A 21,266-nucleotide genomic window follows, 5' to 3' on the forward strand; every position below is an offset into this window, starting at 1 on the left:
TGCTGTTACTTTTCACATATTTCTACACCCATGCAAATTTTTTTCCACACATTTTACTAGATGTGTTGCTGATGCAGCAAACATAGTCATTTTTGTAAAATAAAATAAAAATTGTGACATATATTTCTAAAATTAATTCTAAAGATAAATATTATCACTGAAAATCCAGAAGTCATTTGTCTAGTAATCTGCTCAAATGAAAACAAGAAAATATTAGGATATGGGTGCCTTCACAATTCTGAAAATACAGAAAACTCATCTATATTTAGGATTTTTTTCAAAGGCCATAAGTCAATGTGAACCTGAAATACATAGGTTGGATCCATGACCAGAATCACTTTTCATGTCCAGACTTTCTGCAATAAACTCCACTCCCCCAGTGTCGTGGGCCTGTAAATCTATTGCCAAGGTTTCTCTGTGCTCTCAGAGACTGCTGATGTACAGAGAAGAGAAACTCCTACTTCACATGAGTTGCCTGAAGCTGCTTCAGAAAATAAATATTTAGGGGCCAGCCCTATGGCATAGTGGTTAAGTTCGGCATGCTCCGCTTCGGCAGCCTGGGTTCGCAGGCTCGGATCCTGGGTACCAACCTATACAACTTGTCAGCCATGCTGTGGCAGCGACCCACATACAAAATAGAGGAAGACTGGCACAGATGTTAGCCTAGGGCTAGCCTTCCTCAAGCAAAAACAAGAGGAAGATTGGCAACAGATGTTAGCTCAGGGTGAATCTTCCTCAGTTAAAAAAAAAAAATTTACATCACATTCTTAATTTCTACGGAGTAATTCAACAATTACACTTGAAAATAAATGTCAGGCTTGTAACTGAACTTTAACGAATGTTCCAAAACTGAACTGAACAGTCCCGCTGGTATTACTTCATATGTAAATTTATAACCATAGTGCCTGCCACTTAACATTGTTCAGCCATGGGAGGGGAATTTTTAACTCTCCAAGTCATGCAATCTTGAACTTTTCAAAGATTGAGTAATCTTGATCAGGAAGCTATATTTTATTGGCATAATTAAATATTTTTAAAAACAGTATTTTTAGCAATTTGCATTCAATGATTTATATAATGAGAAGAATCAGAAATAAAGACAATAATATTATCATTAGCATTATAGTAGGGTCAGGAATAATCAATGTATAAGATGAACTAGATGTTAGAAATGTAAAATATGAAGAAATCTCTCTTCACCCCCTACAGTGGGTTGAATGATGTCTCCCCTAAAATTCATGTCCACCCAGAACCTCAGAATGTGACCTTATTTGGAAATAGGTTCTTTGCAGATGTAATTAGTTAAGGATCTCAAGATGAAATCATCCTAGATTTGTGGTGGGCCCTAAATCCAATGACACGCATCCTGACAGGAAGAGTGGACACAGAGACAGAAAAGAAGGTGATGTGCTGATGGAGGCAGAGAGTGAAGTCAAGCTGTCACAAACTGAGAGCCACCAGAAGCTGGAACAGGCAAGGAAGGCTTCTCCCCTAGAGCCTTCAAGAGCACGGCACTGCTGGCCTTTGGTTTAGACTTCTGGCATCCAGAACTGGGAGAGAATACATTTCTGTTGTTTTAAGTTTGTGGTACTTTGTTACAACAGCCCTAGGAAAATAATACACTTCCTGATCCTCGATTTTATTAAAATATCCGAAGCCCAACCTCTTCTCTCCCCACTTGAATCTCTTGTATAAAATGAAGGTGTTTCACAACATGACCTACAAAGGCTCTTTCAGCTTTGAGACCCCCTGCTCCATGGTTCTCAAACCTGGGGAGTCACCTGGGGGTGTTATAAAAGACTGATGCCTGAGCCCCACCCCTAGAGGTTCCGATGTAACTGGTCAAGGGTGTGGCTGGGGCATAGGTATCCACCCAGGATTCTACTGTCAACGACCAAGGAGAATTTCTCTAGGCATTTATGAATTAATTTCCTTGAATGCAGGAGCAACCAATCGAAAACACTCTTCAGAAAGGTGCCTTTCATTCTTTACTGACCATGTTAAACAAACACCACCGCCCTGCAATGTCATGAGTGAAGACGCTTTGCTGTAGCAGCAAAGGGGAAGCCCCAGCAGCCTGACATCTACCACAGAGACAGGGCCACAGGGACTGCAATGGACAATCCAGCAGCATGAGATGGTTCCCCTGGTTTTGCACGAGTTGGGGCTCCCAGGCTTGGCAGGTAACACGTCTTGCCTGATTCTCGTGCATTTCTGGGACAGGACAGGTGAGACACATTCTTAGTAAAGTCTCCTTAGTGGAGTGTTACGCCACTGTACTCCGGCAGTCCAACGTTGTCACCACAGTCTTCTCTCCCAGGGTAAATCCAGTCACCAATGACAACCTGGCTATTGTATGTTCCCAGCCTTTTCCAATTTGATGTAAAACTCAAGCAATAACGTTTTGAGAAGCACTGCCCAGAACCCCAAGTGGCTGACCTCCCTCACAGCTTCTAAACGGACATACCTTAGTATGACATTGAATATTTCAGCTTGCCAAAGAATATCAGTGAGAAATGGCACTGTCAGGCAACCACTTTCAACACAGCTTGACCAAGAGAATTGGAGTCAAAAGAATGAGAGGCTGAATAGACATTCTTAGAGGCTTAATCCTCTTGAGATAAAAGCTGAGAGCCCTTTTCACATGGAGCTTAAGGAGATGAGTTTGCCAGGATGGGCACGTGGGGTGGGGAAAGTATTGGTAGAGTGACTGAGTGAAAGAGACAGCGTTCTGGCCTGAATCAACAAGCATTTAAGGAAACTCCTTAATCTTTGGATTCCAACTCGTTTTTACTCATTCGTTTGACAAACTGAGTGCCCACTGTGTTGTGTGCCAGATACCGTGTCAGGTGACGGGTTTCTATGACATTTAGCATAACCTGTGTCACTTGCTAAAACTAAAACTCACTTCACTCTCAGAGGTAAATTCAGTATGAATACAAACAAAATTGCCAACGTGGGAAATTTCACTTGGGGGTATAAGTAGTTCAGATGAGATTTTCTCTCATAATCTGGATAAGCATGGCTTTAATCCTGGTCTAAGTGTTCCAGGGAAGCACTGACCTGAGTATTCTAGTCCTGCACGTGCACTCAGGCTCGCCCCGCTTTATAAAGGGCACACACACCTCTTGGCAAAATCCATACTCGGAAATCCTTGCAAGCGCCCACCTCTCTAGGCCTAACACAAGAGAAAGGAAAGGTATAGCTTCGCTCATCGTCACTCGCAAAGCATCTTGTGGAGCTCATCTTTTGTGATGATATACACTGATGTTTAATTAATCCAGACACCTTGATGCAGTCGCCTCTCTTGTAAAACGAAAGCAGCAGGCTGGTGGAACAGAAGGAGTTCAGGGATTAAATCCTGAAGTTTGAGTTCGATTCAAGATCCAACACACTAGCTATATGGCCTTGAGCAGGACTCAACCTTCCTAAGTTTCTGTTGGACTGACTGTAGAATGGGTCCCTAATGTTTACCCCACAGGGCTGTTGTGAGGATCAGAGATGATGAAGACTTAGGAGGGGCAAGGACCCAGTCTTATTCCCAGGACTTAGCCAAAGTAAAGGTGTAATATACATGCAAATGATATACTATCTATTATAGGGAGAAAACCACACATTCATAGATATCAAAATTATTCTTTCATTTCTACCTTAATTCTTCAGTGTGAACAACCAGACTAATAAAAGGGGTAGATTGTGTTAACAACAACAGATCATACAGGCTGTGGGAATACTTATTCTGGTTGTGTGTGTGTGGGTCTGTGTACGGGAGGGTTTCTATGTAAATCTTAGCACAGATTGCAGGAGCTCAAGTTATGAAACCAACACTCTGCAAATGATTAACAAAGCAGATGCCTTCAGAGTGACAGCAAACTCTTTAAGGATGAGCCCCTCTGCCAAGGAGACCTATGTTTGGAAGTAATAAGCAAATAAGAAAGGGAAATAAAGAAATGAGAATATTGGCACATTTGATTTCTTTCATATGGAATGAGAATCACAGTCTCTTAGCATTAGAAGGAATGTCAGTTCCAGAAACAAGAATTCCTTCCACAGTGTCCCTCTAGAGAGTAGGTTCCTGCCATGGTTCAAGCACCCAGCACAGAATCTTATACCTGGAAGACACTCAGCTTGGTTTTGCCTCAAAGAAGAGCTAGAAAGTTGTTCCATTACTGAGCTGTGAATTCCTTCCCTGTACCACTCACACACAGAGCCCCCTGAGTTAGACTCTAAAACTATGCTTGATCAATGTTCTGTCTTGTACGTGGAGGCCTCGCAAATATTTAAAGATAGCTTTTGTAGGGCCGGCCCCATGGCTTGGCGGTTGGGTGCGCGCGCTCCGCTGCTGGCGGCCCGGGTTCAATCCCGGGAGCGCACCGACGCACCGCTTCTCCGGCCATGCTGGGGCCGCGTCCCACATACAGCAACTGGAAGGATGTACAGCTATGACCTACAACTATCTGCTGGGGCTTTGGGGGGAAATAAATAAATAAAATAAAATAAAATAAAAAAGATAGCTTTTGTACCCTTCTCAGGTTAAACTTCCCCAGGGCCCTCATCATTCTGAAAGTGGTCTAACTTCAGAGCTTCCCCTCCATTCTGCCCAAACTCCTGGTGCCTGCCTGGGTTCACTTCGGTGTCTTTCTCTACTACATCTCCTCTGAGACGGCTGTAAAGCAAATAGTCACGCAGAAGGACCCACACTAAAGAAGAGCACTTCTGGACTGTCCAAACTCACTACTGGAACATGCTGGTCGTCAATACATCAATTCAGGAAGCAGCTTTAACAAGTAACTTTCAATCATAACATCAACTGGGTTTAGTTACACTAAAGTAGCCAAAGCTTCATTATAAAGCAATCTCATCCACAAGGGAGATTCCCACAAAAAGGACTCACGGGAAAATGTTGACGATAATTTTAGTGTATTAAGAATACTGGTGCCCTCATTAGACTCAAGGTTTTAAAAAACATTCTGTGTATATCTGTGTATATTTCCCAAAACATGTTCCACAGAATATTAATTCTGTTGGCTGTTCATAGGAAGGATTCCATTTTCAAATAGAAGATAATTATTTGAAACTTTAAGTTCACACATTTAAATGGTTCATTTACTGAAAGTCTAAAAGTTTTCAACGTGCTCCCGTGCACTATGCATGTTGCAGAGGGAGAGAGCGATTATGCGGGATTTGGTCAGAGGATGTGTATTCCCTGAAGCATTTTCGGGGTGGAGCCTGCACAGAACATGCTTGGGGAAACGCTGCATCCGCCCGTCCACACCGTGAGGCGGCACAGCAGGGGAGGACTGTCGCCTGGGAACCATGTGCCCTGCAACGCCCTCACCTGTGAGCCTGTAAGAGTTATGGCATATAGTCACTCACAGGCAGAGATGCTGGGCCTTGACCAGTGAGATCCCCAGGAGCCACTGCACCAGGTTGCTGTGATTCTTCTCTAAGGGTTTCTTCATGGGACTAATTAGAAGTTCCAAAAATATCATGCAACTCTCCTCAAGATTCCTTTTTGATAGGGTAAATATCCTTCTGGATTCAAATCATCAATTGAGTTCTTAAGTGGAAATTTCTTGCAGAAACTAATTTAGCGGTACCACTGGGAAGCACTGTCTAGGAGGAATTATGGCAGCACAGGGCTTGGGCGAGTCTTGGTCCCAAGTGGCTACCGCAATTCAGGAGGTGGTGTTCAGATGCCTTTCCAAACTCTCATACACTGCTGGTGGGAGTGCAAACTGGTGCAGCCACTATGGAAAACAGTATGGAGATTCCTCAAAAAATCAAGGATAGAACTACCATATGATCCAGCTATTCCACTGTTGGGTATTTATCCAAAGAACTTGAAAACACCAATTTGCAAAGGTACATGCACCCCTGTGCTCATTGCAGCGTTATTCACAATAGCCAAGACTTGGAAGAAACCTAAGTGCCCATCAAGGGACGAATGGATAAAGAAGATGTGGTATATATACACAATGGAATACTACTCAGCCATAAGAAAGGATGAAATCCAGGCATTTGTGACAACATGGATGGACATTGAGGGTATAATGCAAAGTGAAATAAGTCAGAGGGAGAAGGTCAAATACCGTATGATTTCCTTCATTAAGTAGTAGATAATAACAACAATAAACAAACACATAGGGACAGAGATTGGATTGGTGGTTACCAGAGGGGAAGGGGGGAGGGAGGAGGGTGAAAGGGATAATTCGGTACATGTGTGTGGTGATGGGTTGTAATTAGTATTTTGGTGGTGAACATGATGTAGTCCATGCAGAAGTAGAAGTACAATGATGTACACCTGAAATTTTTACAATGTTATAAACCAATGTTACTGTAATAAACAGATGCCTTTCCAAGACTCGTCTCAGGATTATGCTTTCTGTGGCACTGTACCCCCAGCCCCCTGCTTCTTTTCCTCTTTGAGTTTGCTTTGTGAGATTCCTTTTAACTAGATGGCATTGGTTTGAAAAACTGGGGACTGTGGGGCCAGTGCAGAAGATCAATACTACTACTAACATTCACATGAATATTATTATTATAAATCGCAGCTTACATGTATTGAGTGTGTAGTACACGCCTGGCACTTGCACACACACGATCTCATGTAAACTTTAAGACCATCTTGCCAGGTGGTATGTTTGCTTTCCCAGTACAGAGGCTCAGAGAGGTGGAGAAATAGAGCAGGGAGTAAAATGCTGACACTGACGGCTGATGCCAAAGCCCAGGCTCAATTGCAAATCCCCTCAACCCTGAGAACAGCCTCTGGAATATTCCTTTTCTTTGGAATATTCTAGAAGGAATGCAGCCCATAAAACAGGAAAGTCTCAATAAAACTATTATAAAGGGGGAGGCAGAGTCTATCTTTTTTTCTTTTTCTTTGTGAGGAAGCTCAGCCCTGAGCTAACATCCCATGCCAATCCTTCTCTTTTTTTTGCTGAGGAAGATTGGCCCTGAGCTAACATCCGTGCCCATCTTCCTCTACTTTATATGGGATGCTGCCACAGCATGGCTTGACAAGCAGTGCGTCGGTACACTCCCGGTATCTGAACCTGAGAACCCTGGACTGCCACAGTGGAGCGCGCGTACTTAACCACTTGCGCCACTGGGCTGGCCCCAGACTCTATCTTAAATCAAACTATATACCTGCTTTACTCTACCAAGGCCAAATCTCCAATAATTATGCCAAAGACACAAAGATTTAATAAAGAGATAATGGTCAAGAACTTGAGATTAAACTAATACAATGTTATATGTCAATTATATCTCAATTTAAAAAACTGGGGAAAAAAGAACTTAGAGATCAAAGTAGTTTCAATGACAGACATGACAACAGCATTAAAGAGTCAAGGCACATGAGGCCCTCAAACATTAATTTCATGGGAAGTCCAGTGGGTGGGGAGCAAAGAAGAAAGAGAGTATGGTGGCGAGGACAGAATGGAAATGCTCAAAGTAAACGGCTTTGAAAGTTTATTTTTATATCTCCCAAGTTATTTTATATGTCTAAAACTTTGGCATGCAACAGGCACAAAGCATTTTTTTCTTTCTTTCTTTCTTTTTTTTTTTTTTTTGGTGAGGAAGATTGGCCCTGAGCTAACATCTGTTGCCAATCTTCCTCTTTTTGTTTGAGGAAGATTGTCTCTGAGCTAACATCTTTCTCAATCTTCCTCTATTTTGTATGTAGGATGCCTCCATAGCATGGCTTGATGAGCAGGGTGTAGGTCTGCGCCCAGGATCTGACCCCATGAACCCCGGGCCGCCAAAGCAGAGCGTGCAAACTTAACCACTACGCCACCGGGCTGGCCCCACAAAGCATTTTTTTAAAACTGCCAACTATTAATTGACTGATGGCAGGTTGTTGGAATTAAAATTTCTTTAAAAATCTTAATGGTAAATAGCCCTTATTATTTCTAGGCACATCACACCTCTTTCTGCAAGAAAAAAAGAAAGATTTGAAACTCCAGTACTTAACTATCTCTTCTCTTATAAAGAAAGTCTATGAGAAAATAACGTTTGCACTAATTTTGAGGACAGTCATCTGCTCACAGCAGGGAATGACTGGAAAGAATACCGAAAAGAGAAGCAAGAATGGGCAACGAGATCACTTCCTGGTTTCTCTCCAATAAGTCTTTATAATTTTAACTGAAATAAATTCAGAGGTCATTAGATACTTCTGCATTCAAAGGTAAATGCAAGAGAAAAGTTTCCAAATGACTTCTTGATTATCTGCAATTTGGGATCATCTACACTTCTACTAACAAAAAAATAAAGAGGGAACGCTACCAGAGTTTTCTCAAAATGAAGAATAAAAATGCAATAAACACATCACTGGGAAAATGTTTAAAAGAAAAGAAAACCTCTGTATTTCAGAATGAAATATTATCTGATGCAGAATATATACAATAATTGCTCTACTATAAACTCTTTTTTCAAAACCAGAGTTCATCACAGAAACATGAGTTTAAAAAATTAATCATCAGGCTATGAATCGTATTGTCATAAAAGAAAGCCATTCTTTTCTGCTTATAAACAACAAAACGACCACATATGCAGAAGCGTGCCTCAGTACCGCAGTGCAGTGGTGTGGTTACTTGTATAAATATTTAAAGTCAGACCTTTGAATTTATAATGAAGTAGTGTACCACTTTACAAAATAAGATCCTAGTAAATTTAGACGTATGACAAATAGAACTCTGTTCAGAATACTCATTGCTGCTGTTGATATTCTAAAACTAAAAACGTAATGATATTCAGATTCCAGCTAAACAAGCGTAATACATGTGCAGAAATCTTAATAGGTCTTGATGAAACGTTACTGCTAAAATTTTTAAATTATCACATGGGCTTTGTAACTGAGGCACAAGCAAGCTTCTTGTCTGGCATTTTTTTTTCCTGCTCTTATTTTAATGAGACACATTCAATTATCACAGGAAAGAAAAGAGTAAAATCAGAAACAGCTGTAGTTGGCCACACAATGACTGGTGTTCCCCACGGAGACTGACCTTGTCACACAGACGCAGGTGCTGAAAGGCTATGTGATGGGGTGCTCACACGTGTAACTGTGTAGCATGATCATGAAGAATTCAATAGGCATGGTTATTTTCCACCTCAGTTTATGCTAATGTAAACGCACACGTCATGCTCTTACAATTCATCGTCCCCTCCAGCACGTAGTAGTTGAATATACTTGCTCTTAGCAGAGTCCACACACCACTAACCTAGAATGTTCTGATTATAAAACAAGGTTGAATCCTGTGTTTGAAACTCTGAGGCAACCATAACTTTACCTGTGATTGGAATCTTTGCTGCCACGCTCTCTTCCTTGCTCTCGTCTCCGCAGCCACTTGAAACGTCTAAAAATCAAACACACGATAATAAAAGTGTATTTCAAGGTTATATTTACGGAATAGGCCTTTGCTTTTTTTTTTTCTTAACTGCCATTCCTTTTATTTTCACTGCTTCCCCACCTCCTTTCTTTGCTTAGTTTATTTCTTGTCTGGAATAGTACTGTTCCTAAAAAGAAACCTATTCTAAAACTAAGGTATCTCTATGTTGCTTTCATGCAAAATGATTTAGCCTGACATCTATCAAATTTGACTGGGGCTTAAAACAAGCGAGCCTCAAATCCTGTGCATGTGTATCAGCTTCTGAATATATCCTGAGCAACTCATAGCTCTCCTGGGAATACATTATAGCGGTTTATTGGCATGTCTTAACAATAACGTTAAAATAATCACAATTTTCGGGCCGGCCCCAGGGCTTAGCGGTTAAGTGCGCACGCTCCGCTGCTGGCGGCCCGGGGTTCGGATTCTGGGCGCAGCACCGATGCATCGCTTCTCCGGCCATGCTGAGGCCGCGTCCCACATACAGCAACTAGAAGGATGTACAGCTATGACAGACAACTATCTACTGGGGCTTTGGGGGGAAGAAAATAAATAAATAAAATCTTTAAAAAAAAATAATAATCACAATTTCTGGATACTAAAAATTGGTTATTAAGTTTTGGGGGGCATAAACTGATTCTTAATCATCTGTTTAAACTTATAAAAGGTTCTATTATAATTAAAAAGAATGTTTACCAATTATGAGTAAATTCTATTAAGTGATATCAAAAACTTCACAGTACTCTATGTGAAGTACTTGATGGACTCATTTTCATAGAATCATCTTCATCTTTGTGGGATGATAATAATTATCTACTGCCAAGTGCTGTTAGTTCTGTTAAGATTTCAATTTATAAAAACTTATTTTAGGGGCCGGCCCGGTGGCGCAAGCGGTTAAGTGCGCGCGCTCCGCTGCGGCGGCCCGGGGTTCGCTGGTTCGGATCCCGGGCGCGCACCGAAGTACTGCTCGGTGAGCCATGCTGTGGCGGCGTCCCATGTAAAGTGGAGGAAGATGGGCACCGATGTTAGCCCAGGGCCATCTTCCTCAGCAAAAAAGGAGGAGGATTGGCGGATGTTAGCTCAGGGCTGATCTCCTCACAAAAAAAAAAAAAAAAAAAAAAAAAAAAAAAAAAAAAAAAACTTATTTTATTGGAAATTCAGCAGGACAGCAGATCTACAATTAGGTTTCCTATTCCTGTTAGACTAAATGAAAGCATATATTTATTGGAAGGTGGTATAAAACAAATAACATATTATACATATTAAAATTAGAAGTGTTCTTGAGTCTGCTTTATTTTATAGGTACACCTTGAGAAAGGGTGTTTGTGTTGACTCTGAATGCGTTTTTGCTGTGGACAGACCCTTTAACAACAGTTACCTTGTTCCCTTGTAAGAACACTGTTGAGCCATAGAGTGGGTTCAGCTTCCTTTATTCCACTACTGTCATTCAGAATAGATGGCAAGCTGCAAGATGATTCATTACTGTGAACGGCCGAACTATCGTCACACTCTTCTGTAGGGGCTTTTTTCAATAACGCTGCTGTCTACAGTGTTTAAAAGAAATAAACTCTTTTATCTGTGCAGCAATTAAAAGAAAGCGGAAAGTATTCATATGAGCCAGCAAATGAGTATTCAAGAGAGAAGATCAAGAGAACAGTCGATCCTTAGGGAGAGATGAAGGGATTTCTGTGACTAGTCATGTGTCTTTCTGGTATGTGTGGTGGGGGCACTCTATGAGTGCCACCAGTAAGCCACTCTGCTTTCCCTGGAGAAGTTCTCCTGGGTGGAAACAGACATCACTTAGGAGAGAAGGAGTATTAAGGCACTTTGTGTTTTAATGAAGCACCCAACTCATTTTTTTTTCCACATAAAAGTAATTATAAATTTTTCTGATTTAAAAGCCTGCAGCTCAATTATGTAATTGCCTAATAGGGTATGCGGGTGCTGTGGATCTTATCTGGTCTCAAGGGGACATAATCCGAGTTTCAGCGGCTTTAATGATGTATTTACTCAAGAGACAGGATTGACTCTAGCTGACAGCAAGGGGACCCACAGGTAAACATCATTTACATGTGACTGTTTAATTAGCCATTTACCCAAGAGATCAAAGTAAATATTTCTGAGCTTCATTAGACTCTTAGCCAAGTAATTTTTAGTAGAACTTTCTTAAAATTTGAAAATCTCTTATTTTTAAGATTTTTATCTACAGAGAAATATGTAACTCATGCTATTTACTAAAGGTGTATATTGTTTCAATACAGGGAAACAACCAAAGATACTTGATTTTGCTAATAGTAAAAGCATGACATGTAAATCAAAACAGTCCTAGAACTCACAAAAGCATTTTGTTCTAAAGTTCGCAAGGCTTGCCCTGCCCACGTCATTTTGGTAACATTGTTCTTTACAGCTGTGCATTTCTTCAGTCACAACCTAACCATTTCAGAAACTGCCTGCTTACTTCGATTTTTAAGGACAGATTTTGTGATTAATTTATTGGTAATTTTTATGATTGTCACTAAGATGAGATCAGGATGATTTAAAAGGGAACAAAAAACCTACGAGGGGAGGCAGAATAGCACTTGATTCATAAGTTATTAATTGGGCAGCCCCTTCTCATTAATAATGGAGTTATTGGGCCGGCCCCGTGGCTTGGCGGTTGGGTGCGCGCGCTCCGCTGCTGGCGGCCCAGGGTTCAGATCCTGGGCGCGCACCGACGCACTGCTTCTCCGGCCATGCTGAGGCCGCGTCCCACATACAGCAACTGGAAGGATGTGCAACTATGACACAACTATCTACTGGGGTTTTGGGGGAAAAAATAAATAAATAAAATTAAAAAAAAAAAAAACCAAGCTACACTGAGAGATCCTTTAAAAAAAAAATAATGGAGTTATTATTTGAAAAATTATGAGTGGATTGGTTGTCTGGAAGTGGGAATACGTTTTCTAATATAAACGACACCTTTTTAAAAAAAGATGACTAGATAGGAAAGGGCAGTAGACCACTACTTACTTCACCCTTGACACGGCTGAGATGTGACCTACTTGAGTGAACAAGAATGGAATACAATGTTGTTACAAAATGGTACTAGATAAAATGGACAACAAAACCGGAAAACAAATCCTTCTTAGGATCTACATTTATTGGGCCAGCCCAGTGGCAGAGTGGTTAAGTTCCCCTGCTCCGCTTCAGCGGCCCAGGGTTTACAAGTTGGGATCCCAGGCGTGGACATGTGCATGGCAGGTGCATCAAGCCATGCTGTGGCAGGCATCCCACATATAAAGTAGAGGAAGATGCGCATGGATGTTAGCCCAGGGCCAATCTTCCTCAGTAAAAAGAGGAGGATTGGCAACAGATGTTAGCTCAGGGCTAATCTTCCTGACCTAAAAAAAAAAAGAAAGAAAAAAAAAAAAGATCTACATTTATCAATAGGTGTGGAACGGATCTAAAAAACACAGGTTTTTCCTCAAGAACATGGTTCTTTCTCAAAGAACATTCACACAACTGGTATCATACCTCAAACAAAACAAAACTATAGGTTATTTATTGAGTCACAGGAAGTGCAGTGAAATGAAAATATGTGTGGGAAGGATAGCACAAGATTACCTCTGAAAAGGGGCATGGGCTTGAGGAGAAGCGCACAGGGGCTGTATCTCCGTAATAATTTATTTCAGGAGAAAGAAATTGGGGAGGAAGGAGGTTAGAGGAGGGAGAGGAGGAGAAGGAGAAAAGGAGGGGAGAAGAAGAGGAGAGAAAGAGCAGAAGAAGGGAGGGAAGGTGCGTGAAAGGGGGAGAGAGAGAAGCCAAGAGGGAGGGGGAAAAGGAGGACGGGTGGGAAGATGAGGAGAAGGCAGAGGAGGAGCAGGTCTGAGATAAATAGGGTGCAATGGTAACGACACATGTGAGTCTGGGCTGGGAGGCGTGGGATTCCTGGGTTCATTTTATCACTCTCTGTATGTTTGAAATGCTTAAAAAAGCACTTCTACTCTCTTTTAATCAAAAGGGCAAAGAAAGGGGGGCTTCAGAAGGACTGAAGGTGCTCTGAGAGGCTTGAGGGGTGATGGCCGAGGCTCTGGACCGCACAGCCACACAGGTGTGTGACTTCAGTGCAGAGATGGCAAGCCGCGCCTCCGGGAGGGGCACATGCAGAATCCTCGAACTTTGTGCATGATAAAAATAAAAAGCATCAAAGCCAGAAAACCCTATATTACATATAAGGAGGAGAAAACATACATGAAACTAGACACGTGCACAAGACATTAAATTCAGGAAAGGAAAGGCCATCTCTCTGAGTATATGGCTTCTCCAGGGAATGACGAGGACCACGACGGGAACGCTCTAAATCTGGCTCCTGGGTGGGAGCCCTCCTGCCTTCCTTGGGAGTCTGCTCCATGGGTTCCCTGGTCTCTTCAGCAGCTCACACGCCCCTCTGCGCCAGCTCCTGAGTCAGGCCCCTCCTGCCTTCCTTGGGAGTCTGCTCCGTCGGTTCCCTGGTCTCTTCAGCAGCTCACGCTCCCCTCTGTGCCAGCTCCTGAGTCAGGCCCCTCCTGCCTTCCTTGGGAGTCTGCTCCGTCGGTTCCCTGGTCTCTTCAGCAGCTCACGCTCCCCTCTGCGCCAGCTCCTGAGTCAGGCCCCTCCTGCCTTCCTTGGGAGTCTGCTCCGTCGGTTCCCTGGTCTCTTCAGCAGCTCACGCTCCCCTCTGCGCCAGCTCCTGAGTCAGGCCCCTCCTGCCTTCCTTGGGAGTCTGCTCCATCGGTTCCCTGGTCTCTTCAGCAGCTCACACTCCCCTCTGCGCCAGCTCCTGAGTCAGGCCCCTCCTGCCTTCCTTGGGAGTCTGCTCCATGGGTTCCCTGGTCTCTTCAGCAGCTCACACTCCCCTCTGCGCCAGCTCCTGAGTCAGGCCCCTCCTGCCTTCCTTGGGAGTCTGCTCCGTCGGTTCCCTGGTCTCTTCAGCAGCTCACGCTCCCCTCTGCGCCAGCTCCTGAGTCAGGCCCCTCCTGCCTTCCTTGGGAGTCTGCTCCATGGGTTCCCTGGTCTCTTCAGCAGCTCACACGCCCCTCTGCGCCAGCTCCTGAGTCAGGCCCCTCCTGCCTTCCTTGGGAGTCTGCTCCATCGGTTCCCTGGTCTCTTCAGCAGCTCACGCTCCCCTCTGCGCCAGCTCCTGAGTCAGGCCCCTCCTGCCTTCCTTGGGAGTCTGCTCCATCGGTTCCCTGGTCTCTTCAGCAGCTCACGCTCCCCTCTGCGCCAGCTCCTGAGTCAGGCCCCTCCTGCCTTCCTTGGGAGTCTGCTCCATGGGTTCCCTGGTCTCTTCAGCAGCTCACGCTCCCCTCTGCGCCAGCTCCTGAGTCAGGCCCCTCCTGCCTTCCTTGGGAGTCTGCTCCATGGGTTCCCTGGTCTCTTCAGCAGCTCACGCTCCCCTCTGTGCCAGCTCCTGAGTCAGGCCCCTCCTGCCTTCCTTGGGAGTCTGCTCCATGGGTTCCCTGGTCTCTTCAGCAGCTCACACTCCCCTCTGTGCCAGCTCCTGAGTCAGGCCCCTCCTGCCTTCCTTGGGAGTCTGCTCCGTCGGTTCCCTGGTCTCTTCAGCAGCTCACGCTCCCCTCTGCGCCAGCTCCTGAGTCAGGCCCCTCCTGCCTTCCCTGGGAGTCTGCTCCATGGGTTCCCTGGTCTCTTCAGCAGCTCACACTCCCCTCTGCGCCAGCTCCTGAGTCAGGCCCCTCCTGCCTTCCTTGGGAGTCTGCTCCATGGGTTCCCTGGTCTCTTCAGCAGCTCACACTCCCCTCTGCGCCAGCTCCTGAGTCAGGCCCCTCCTGCCTTCCTTGGGAGTCTGCTCCATCGGTTCCCTGGTCTCTTCAGCAGCTCACACTCCCCTCTGCGCCAGCTCCTGAGTCAGGCCCCTCCTGCCTTCCTTGGGAGTCTGCTCCATCGGTTCCCTGGTCTCTTCAGCAGCTCACGCTCCCCTCTGCGCCAGCTCCTGAGTCAGGCCCCTCCTGCCTTCCTTGGGAGTCTGCTCCGTCGGTTCCCTGGTCTCTTCAGCAGCTCACACTCCCCTCTGCGCCAGCTCCTGAGTCAGGCCCCTCCTGCCTTCCTTGGGAGTCTGCTCCATGGGTTCCCTGGTCTCTTCAGCAGCTCACGCTCCCCTCTGCGCCAGCTCCTGAGTCAGGCCCCTCCTGCCTTCCTTGGGAGTCTGCTCCATGGGTTCCCTGGTCTCTTCAGCAGCTCACGCTCCCCTCTGCGCCAGCTCCTGAGTCAGGCCCCTCCTGCCTTCCTTGGGAGTCTGCTCCATGGGTTCCCTGGTCTCTTCAGCAGCTCACACTCCCCTCTGCGCCAGCTCCTGAGTCAGGCCCCTCCTGCCTTCCTTGGGAGTCTGCTCCATCGGTTCCCTGGTCTCTTCAGCAGCTCACACTCCCCTCTGCGCCAGCTCCTGAGTCAGGCCCCTCCTGCCTTCCTTGGGAGTCTGCTCCGTCGGTTCCCTGGTCTCTTCAGCAGCTCACGCTCCCCTCTGCGCCAGCTCCTGAGTCAGGCCCCTCCTGCCTTCCTTGGGAGTCTGCTCCGTCGGTTCCCTGGTCTCTTCAGCAGCTCACGCTCCCCTCTGCGCCAGCTCCTGAGTCAGGCCCCTCCTGCCTTCCTTGGGAGTCTGCTCCATGGGTTCCCTGGTCTCTTCAGCAGCTCACGCTCCCCTCTGCGCCAGCTCCTGAGTCAGGCCCCTCCTGCCTTCCTTGGGAGTCTGCTCCATGGGTTCCCTGGTCTCTTCAGCAGCTCACGCTCCCCTCTGCGCCAGCTCCTGAGTCAGGCCCCTCCTGCCTTCCTTGGGAGTCTGCTCCATGGGTTCCCTGGTCTCTTCAGCAGCTCACGCTCCCCTCTGCGCCAGCTCCTGAGTCAGGCCCCTCGCTGTCTTGTCTGACCCACAGCAGGGCTCGCTCCTCCCCGTCTCAGTCCCACTCCAAGCAGACAGAACTCCCCAAGGCGCAGCAGAGACCTCATGACAGCCCCGCTCGCAAAGCTCTACCGGCTTTTCAGAATCTACTCAATTAAACACAAACTCCTTAGCCTAGGCTGGACCCGGCACAGCAAGGCTCCACTCCCTCGGACCTTCTCGCCCCAGCCCACACACCAGCCACGGAAGACGGCTCTGTTTCCCGGGTCTCGATGGAGTGGAGGAAGAAAACCAGGACGCCACAAGAGGCTTCTAAGTTCCTTGGAAAATGCTGGGGTAGATATGCTTAATTAGGTTAGCTCCAAAACCTGAATCAACTTTATGTAAGGAGTTGAGATTCCTACATAAAACACTATGCAAAAGGCCTGAGAGCAGAAAGTTAAAACCAACCATAAACCCTCACTATTATTTAATCTTTTTTCAAATATGTTAACCATTGTTAAGAACATGACTATTTCCTTAAATGAATAATTTGTACATCTTGAAACTTATTAAAAAAAATAAAAATTACTAACCCCTGTCCTCTGGTCCACGTTTTTGACTAGGAAAACTTCAGACTTCTTAGCTACCTCTTCTGTGATAGAATTATCACGTTCTTTCAAGGTGGCCATGTGCTGACCCAACTGTGCCCTCAACAAGCCTGAGGCTGACGCTTGTTCAGATCTATAACACAGAAATAGGAGACACATTAGAAATCTGTAGTATTGGGTTACTTATGAGATTCCCATATTTTCAAAGGCCCCTTAATCAAGTTGGTAAAAGACAGTTCATCCAGAAAAGTCTAGAACCTAATATATTCTGGACTAAGGGAATTTCCAGAGTCTTGGTATTTCTTTTTTAATTTTATTTTGGTTATGATTTCATTGCTAGATGAGCATTCTCAACTTTGGCTGCATACTGGAACTACCTGGGGAGGTTTGCAAAATCCAGGTGCCTAATGCCACCCCTACAGAGTCTAGTAAAATTGGCCTGAGGTGTGGTCCAGCCATTGGGATTCTTTAAGGCTCACAGAGCGATTCTAATGCGCGGCCATGGTTTCAAATCACTGCACAGATAGTCAGCCTCCTCTTAAGTGTAGTTAAGAGAAACAAATCACATTTCCATCTCAACAACAGTTGATTCCTGTTATATACTTACTATGAAATTTTTTAAAAATTAAGATATTATTAGGAAAGAGTTAAAAGGAAGCCTATATTGCTGCCTAGACTACGGTATTTAGATACTAAAAGGAACCAGGTTCCCTTAGGGAAATGCCCTGTTCTAGTTCTGGGGCAGGAAATGTACAAGATGAGCCTGGAAAACCTTGTCATACCAGAAAGCATGGAAGCTATCAAAGACTACTGAGTCATGTCAAAAGGCCTCAGAGGCCATCTTGAAAGGGTTTCTGCGGGCCAAAGATGGGACAATTTGAGCACCAAAAAGAACAATGAGTGCAATGGACTTAAACACAGCAAATATATAAAAATGTACAAGTTCATTTAAAAAATAAATAATAAAAAGTTTTAAAAATAATAAAAAATCTTTGGATTCAGCCTCAAAAAGGAAGGAAATCCCGTCACATTCTACAACATGGATGAATCTTAAGGACACTATGCTAAGTAAAATAAGCTAGTCACAAAAAGACAAATACTTTATGATTCCACTTACATAAGACACCTAGAGTAGTCAAATTCATAGAAACAGAAAGCAGAATGGTGATTGCTAGGTGCTGGGAGAGGGAGAAATGGAGAGCTATTTAATGGATACAGAGTTTCAGTTTTGTAACATGAAAAAGTTCTAGAGATCTGTTGCAGAACAATGTGAATGTACTTAACACTACTGAGCTGTACACTCAAAAATGGTTAAGATGGTAAGTTTTATGTCATGTGTGTTTCACCAAAATTAAAAATATAAACAAATAAACAAACCTTTGGAGGCTGCTAGGGTAACAACTTGATATTCTGAAAATTGGTAAGTAAAGGGATAGAATCAAGCATTTATCCTGCCTTTGTGGTCAAAAAATGCATTTCACAATTAACAAGTAGTTGCTGGGAAAAGTTCTTCCAACTAATAAATGCAGAAGAAATTAACAAATTAGAAAAGTCACCATTTTGTAAGTCCAAATTAATGAACGCATCTAGGAAATGATCATAATTTTGTGGAAACTGCATAACAGTAAACTTTATACTGAAGCATCAGTCTATCAATGTTCAAACCCACAGAGCAGTCTTCCTAACAACATGACAACCAGACATCACATGCGGCCTGAGGGGGGTGTAATAAGAAGTACGAGCACTGGGGCAGCCCGGTGGCGCAGCAGTTAAGTGCGTGCACTCTGCTTCGGTGGCCTGGGGTTCGCAGGTTCGGATCCCGGGCGTGCACCAACGCACCGCTTGTCAAGCCATGCTGTGGCAGCATCCCGTATAAAGTAGAGGAAGATGGGCATGGATGTTAGCTCAAGGCCAATCTTCCTCAGCAAAAAAAAAAAAAAAAAAAAAAGGAGGATTGGCATCGGATGTTAGCTCAGGGCTGATCTTCCTCACAAAAAAAAAAAAAAAAGAAGTACAAGCACCACCTATGACGTTGTCTTGCCAAAATAACTGGGCTGGAGTATAATCATGTATCTGGATTGAACCAGCAGTTTACAGGTGACAGCATTTCGATCCTGATACAAACAAAGCAAATGTAAAATGACTTTTTTGAGATAATCAAGACAAACTCACAAGAAATAGGTATCAGATAAAGTAAAGAATCTTGTTAAATGGTAATGTATTATATCCTTATATGTTAGAGATATAAGTATTTGTGAGTATTTATAAGTAAAATATGTTGTCTCTTTTAAACTACTCAAAGAAAAAAGTGTGGATGAGGGAAAGATAAAACAAGACTAGCAAAATGTTGACAACTGGTGGATCTGGGTGAGGGGTACATGGGACTTCATTATGTTATTATAGTGGCTTTTGTGAATGTTTTAAAAATTTCAAAGTAAAAAGTTAAAAGACAGTGTACTAATGTCTGCAACTTACTTGGAAATGCATAAAAATAAGAGATTGTGACTGATGGATGGATGGAAATATGAAGAGACAGACATATGGGAGTGCAATCAAATGTCAATGGTAGAATCTGGGTGGTGGGTATATGGATGCTCATTACACAGTTCCTTTTACTTTTCTGTATGTTTGGAAATTTTCATAAGAAAATATTTGGAAAAAAAGTAAGTCTAGGTACAATTCAGAACCTTCTTTAATAAATCTTAATTGTTATAATCTTTGCCTGACCTAACTCTAGTTTTTCCCAAGAGTTGAATAAAGTGGGATGGGTCATCGGAATCCTTGAACTTATTTAAAAACTTCCCAGAAGGATTCTAAGGTTTCTGGCTGGTTTGGTAGAAAGCCCCTTCAGCAACTTGCCTTTCTTGGTTCTGTCTAGACCTCACCAATGTCATGATGCCACCCAATTCCTTTGTTCTGTTTCTATGTAAATGAAGCAACCTTTTTCTACATTTGGTTTCACAAGAGATTTCCCTACCGGGAAAATGCAATCACAGGCTACCAGCAAATTCTAGTCCATTCAGCCGTTACATTTCTCATAATGAGTAAATCAATTGTGCTTCTGGTCTGAAAAGATGCTTACTTAGGTTGAGTTAAACTTGGAAACAAGTTGAAGTAGGGTGAATTAAGTTAGTTAAAGTAGTTGGGATGGACTGAATTATCAGAGACCGTCTCGCTGGTGACTGATACACGTGACTTCTGCAGAGGCAAAGCCAAGGCAAGAGGCTACTAATGTCCCCACCAACTGTAACCATCCTTTGGGCTCTGGTATGAAAGAACTAGCTAAGGTTTCCTATAATTATTATACATACCTCACAAAAGGACAAAACCCATTAATTGACTTGCATGGGGTCAAATAGCAAATGAGCTATGGAAGGAGGTACAGCATCTAGAGTCTGTGACTTCTGAACAGTTAAGCCAACACTTACAGCACAAAACCAGGCTTTCGTGCAGATTGATTTCAGGACAAATTGGGTGAGGAGTACAACAGCCATGGCTCTCCTTGCATGGAGTCTTGCCCATGTTTCTACATAAACACACCAAATCAGAAAATTTGCAAAGTGGTACAAAGGATTTTTTTGTGTGTGTGTGAGGAAGACCAGCCCTGAGCTAACATCCAATGCCAATCCTCCTCTTTTTTGCTGAGGAAGACTGGCCCTGGGCTAACATCTGTGCCCATCTTCCTCTACTTTATATGGGACGCCGCCACAGCATGGCCTGACAAGCAGTGCGCTGGTGTGCGCCCGGGATCCTGGCCAGCGAACCCCGGGCTGCCACAGAGGAGCGCGAGCACTTAACCGCTTGTGCCACTGGGCCGGCCCAAGGTACAAAGGATTTAAAGGAGTTTTTTTTTTCTCTTTCGTCTACTTTACATTGGAAAATTTATAACATCAATGCCACAGAGAAAAAACAAAGTTCAATGTCAGCTAAATTATATACTCCTTTAATTAAAAAGATAACAAAAGAATAGACTTTAAACAGTCTATAATTAACTTCATACACTTGGAATGGCTTCCAATCAGAAAACTGCAATTTAAGTAAATGTACCAACATTTCCTAATTACAACTGATTTACAACAGATTGGTAACTTGACCAAAGTTTTAAATGCAGACAAAATAGTAAGTACCCTGAATTTTATTCTGAACATAATAGGCAGAATAAAATAAAGAGGTTTTTACATACTGTAATCCAAATAATATAAAGCTGACTCAATTTTTCAGCATGAGTTTGAGAGCACAATTGGGCAACTGTATCTGAAAGTAGCCACTAACAAGAGACAATTAATTAGTTGCACCTGGAAAAAAAATAAAATAATGAGTACTCTCAATATGGATTTCATATACGATAAAATTACTTAAGTAATCATTTTTATGTTAAAATATGTTTTCCAGAAGGCAATAATGAACAAATTTTTTATC

General features: G+C 43.7%; 1 protein-coding gene across 1 annotated transcript in view; it reads right to left on the bottom strand.

Moving 5' to 3' along the window:
- Nucleotides 1-16,722: 16,722 nt before the first annotated feature.
- The window catches only part of LOC131402051 (centrosomal protein kizuna-like), a 39,284-nt gene continuing 34,740 nt past the window's right edge, over nucleotides 16,723-21,266 (bottom strand). The window contains exon 4 of the mRNA XM_058537027.1: nucleotides 16,723-16,980. Within this exon, the coding sequence (XP_058393010.1) occupies nucleotides 16,809-16,980 (172 nt within the window). The 3' untranslated portion in view covers nucleotides 16,723-16,808. The remainder of the gene's footprint in view (nucleotides 16,981-21,266) is intronic.

Source organism: Diceros bicornis, assembly GCF_020826845.1.
Source record: "Diceros bicornis minor isolate mBicDic1 chromosome 3 unlocalized genomic scaffold, mDicBic1.mat.cur SUPER_3_unloc_2, whole genome shotgun sequence".
In the NCBI taxonomy this organism is placed as follows: domain Eukaryota; kingdom Metazoa; phylum Chordata; class Mammalia; order Perissodactyla; family Rhinocerotidae; genus Diceros; species Diceros bicornis.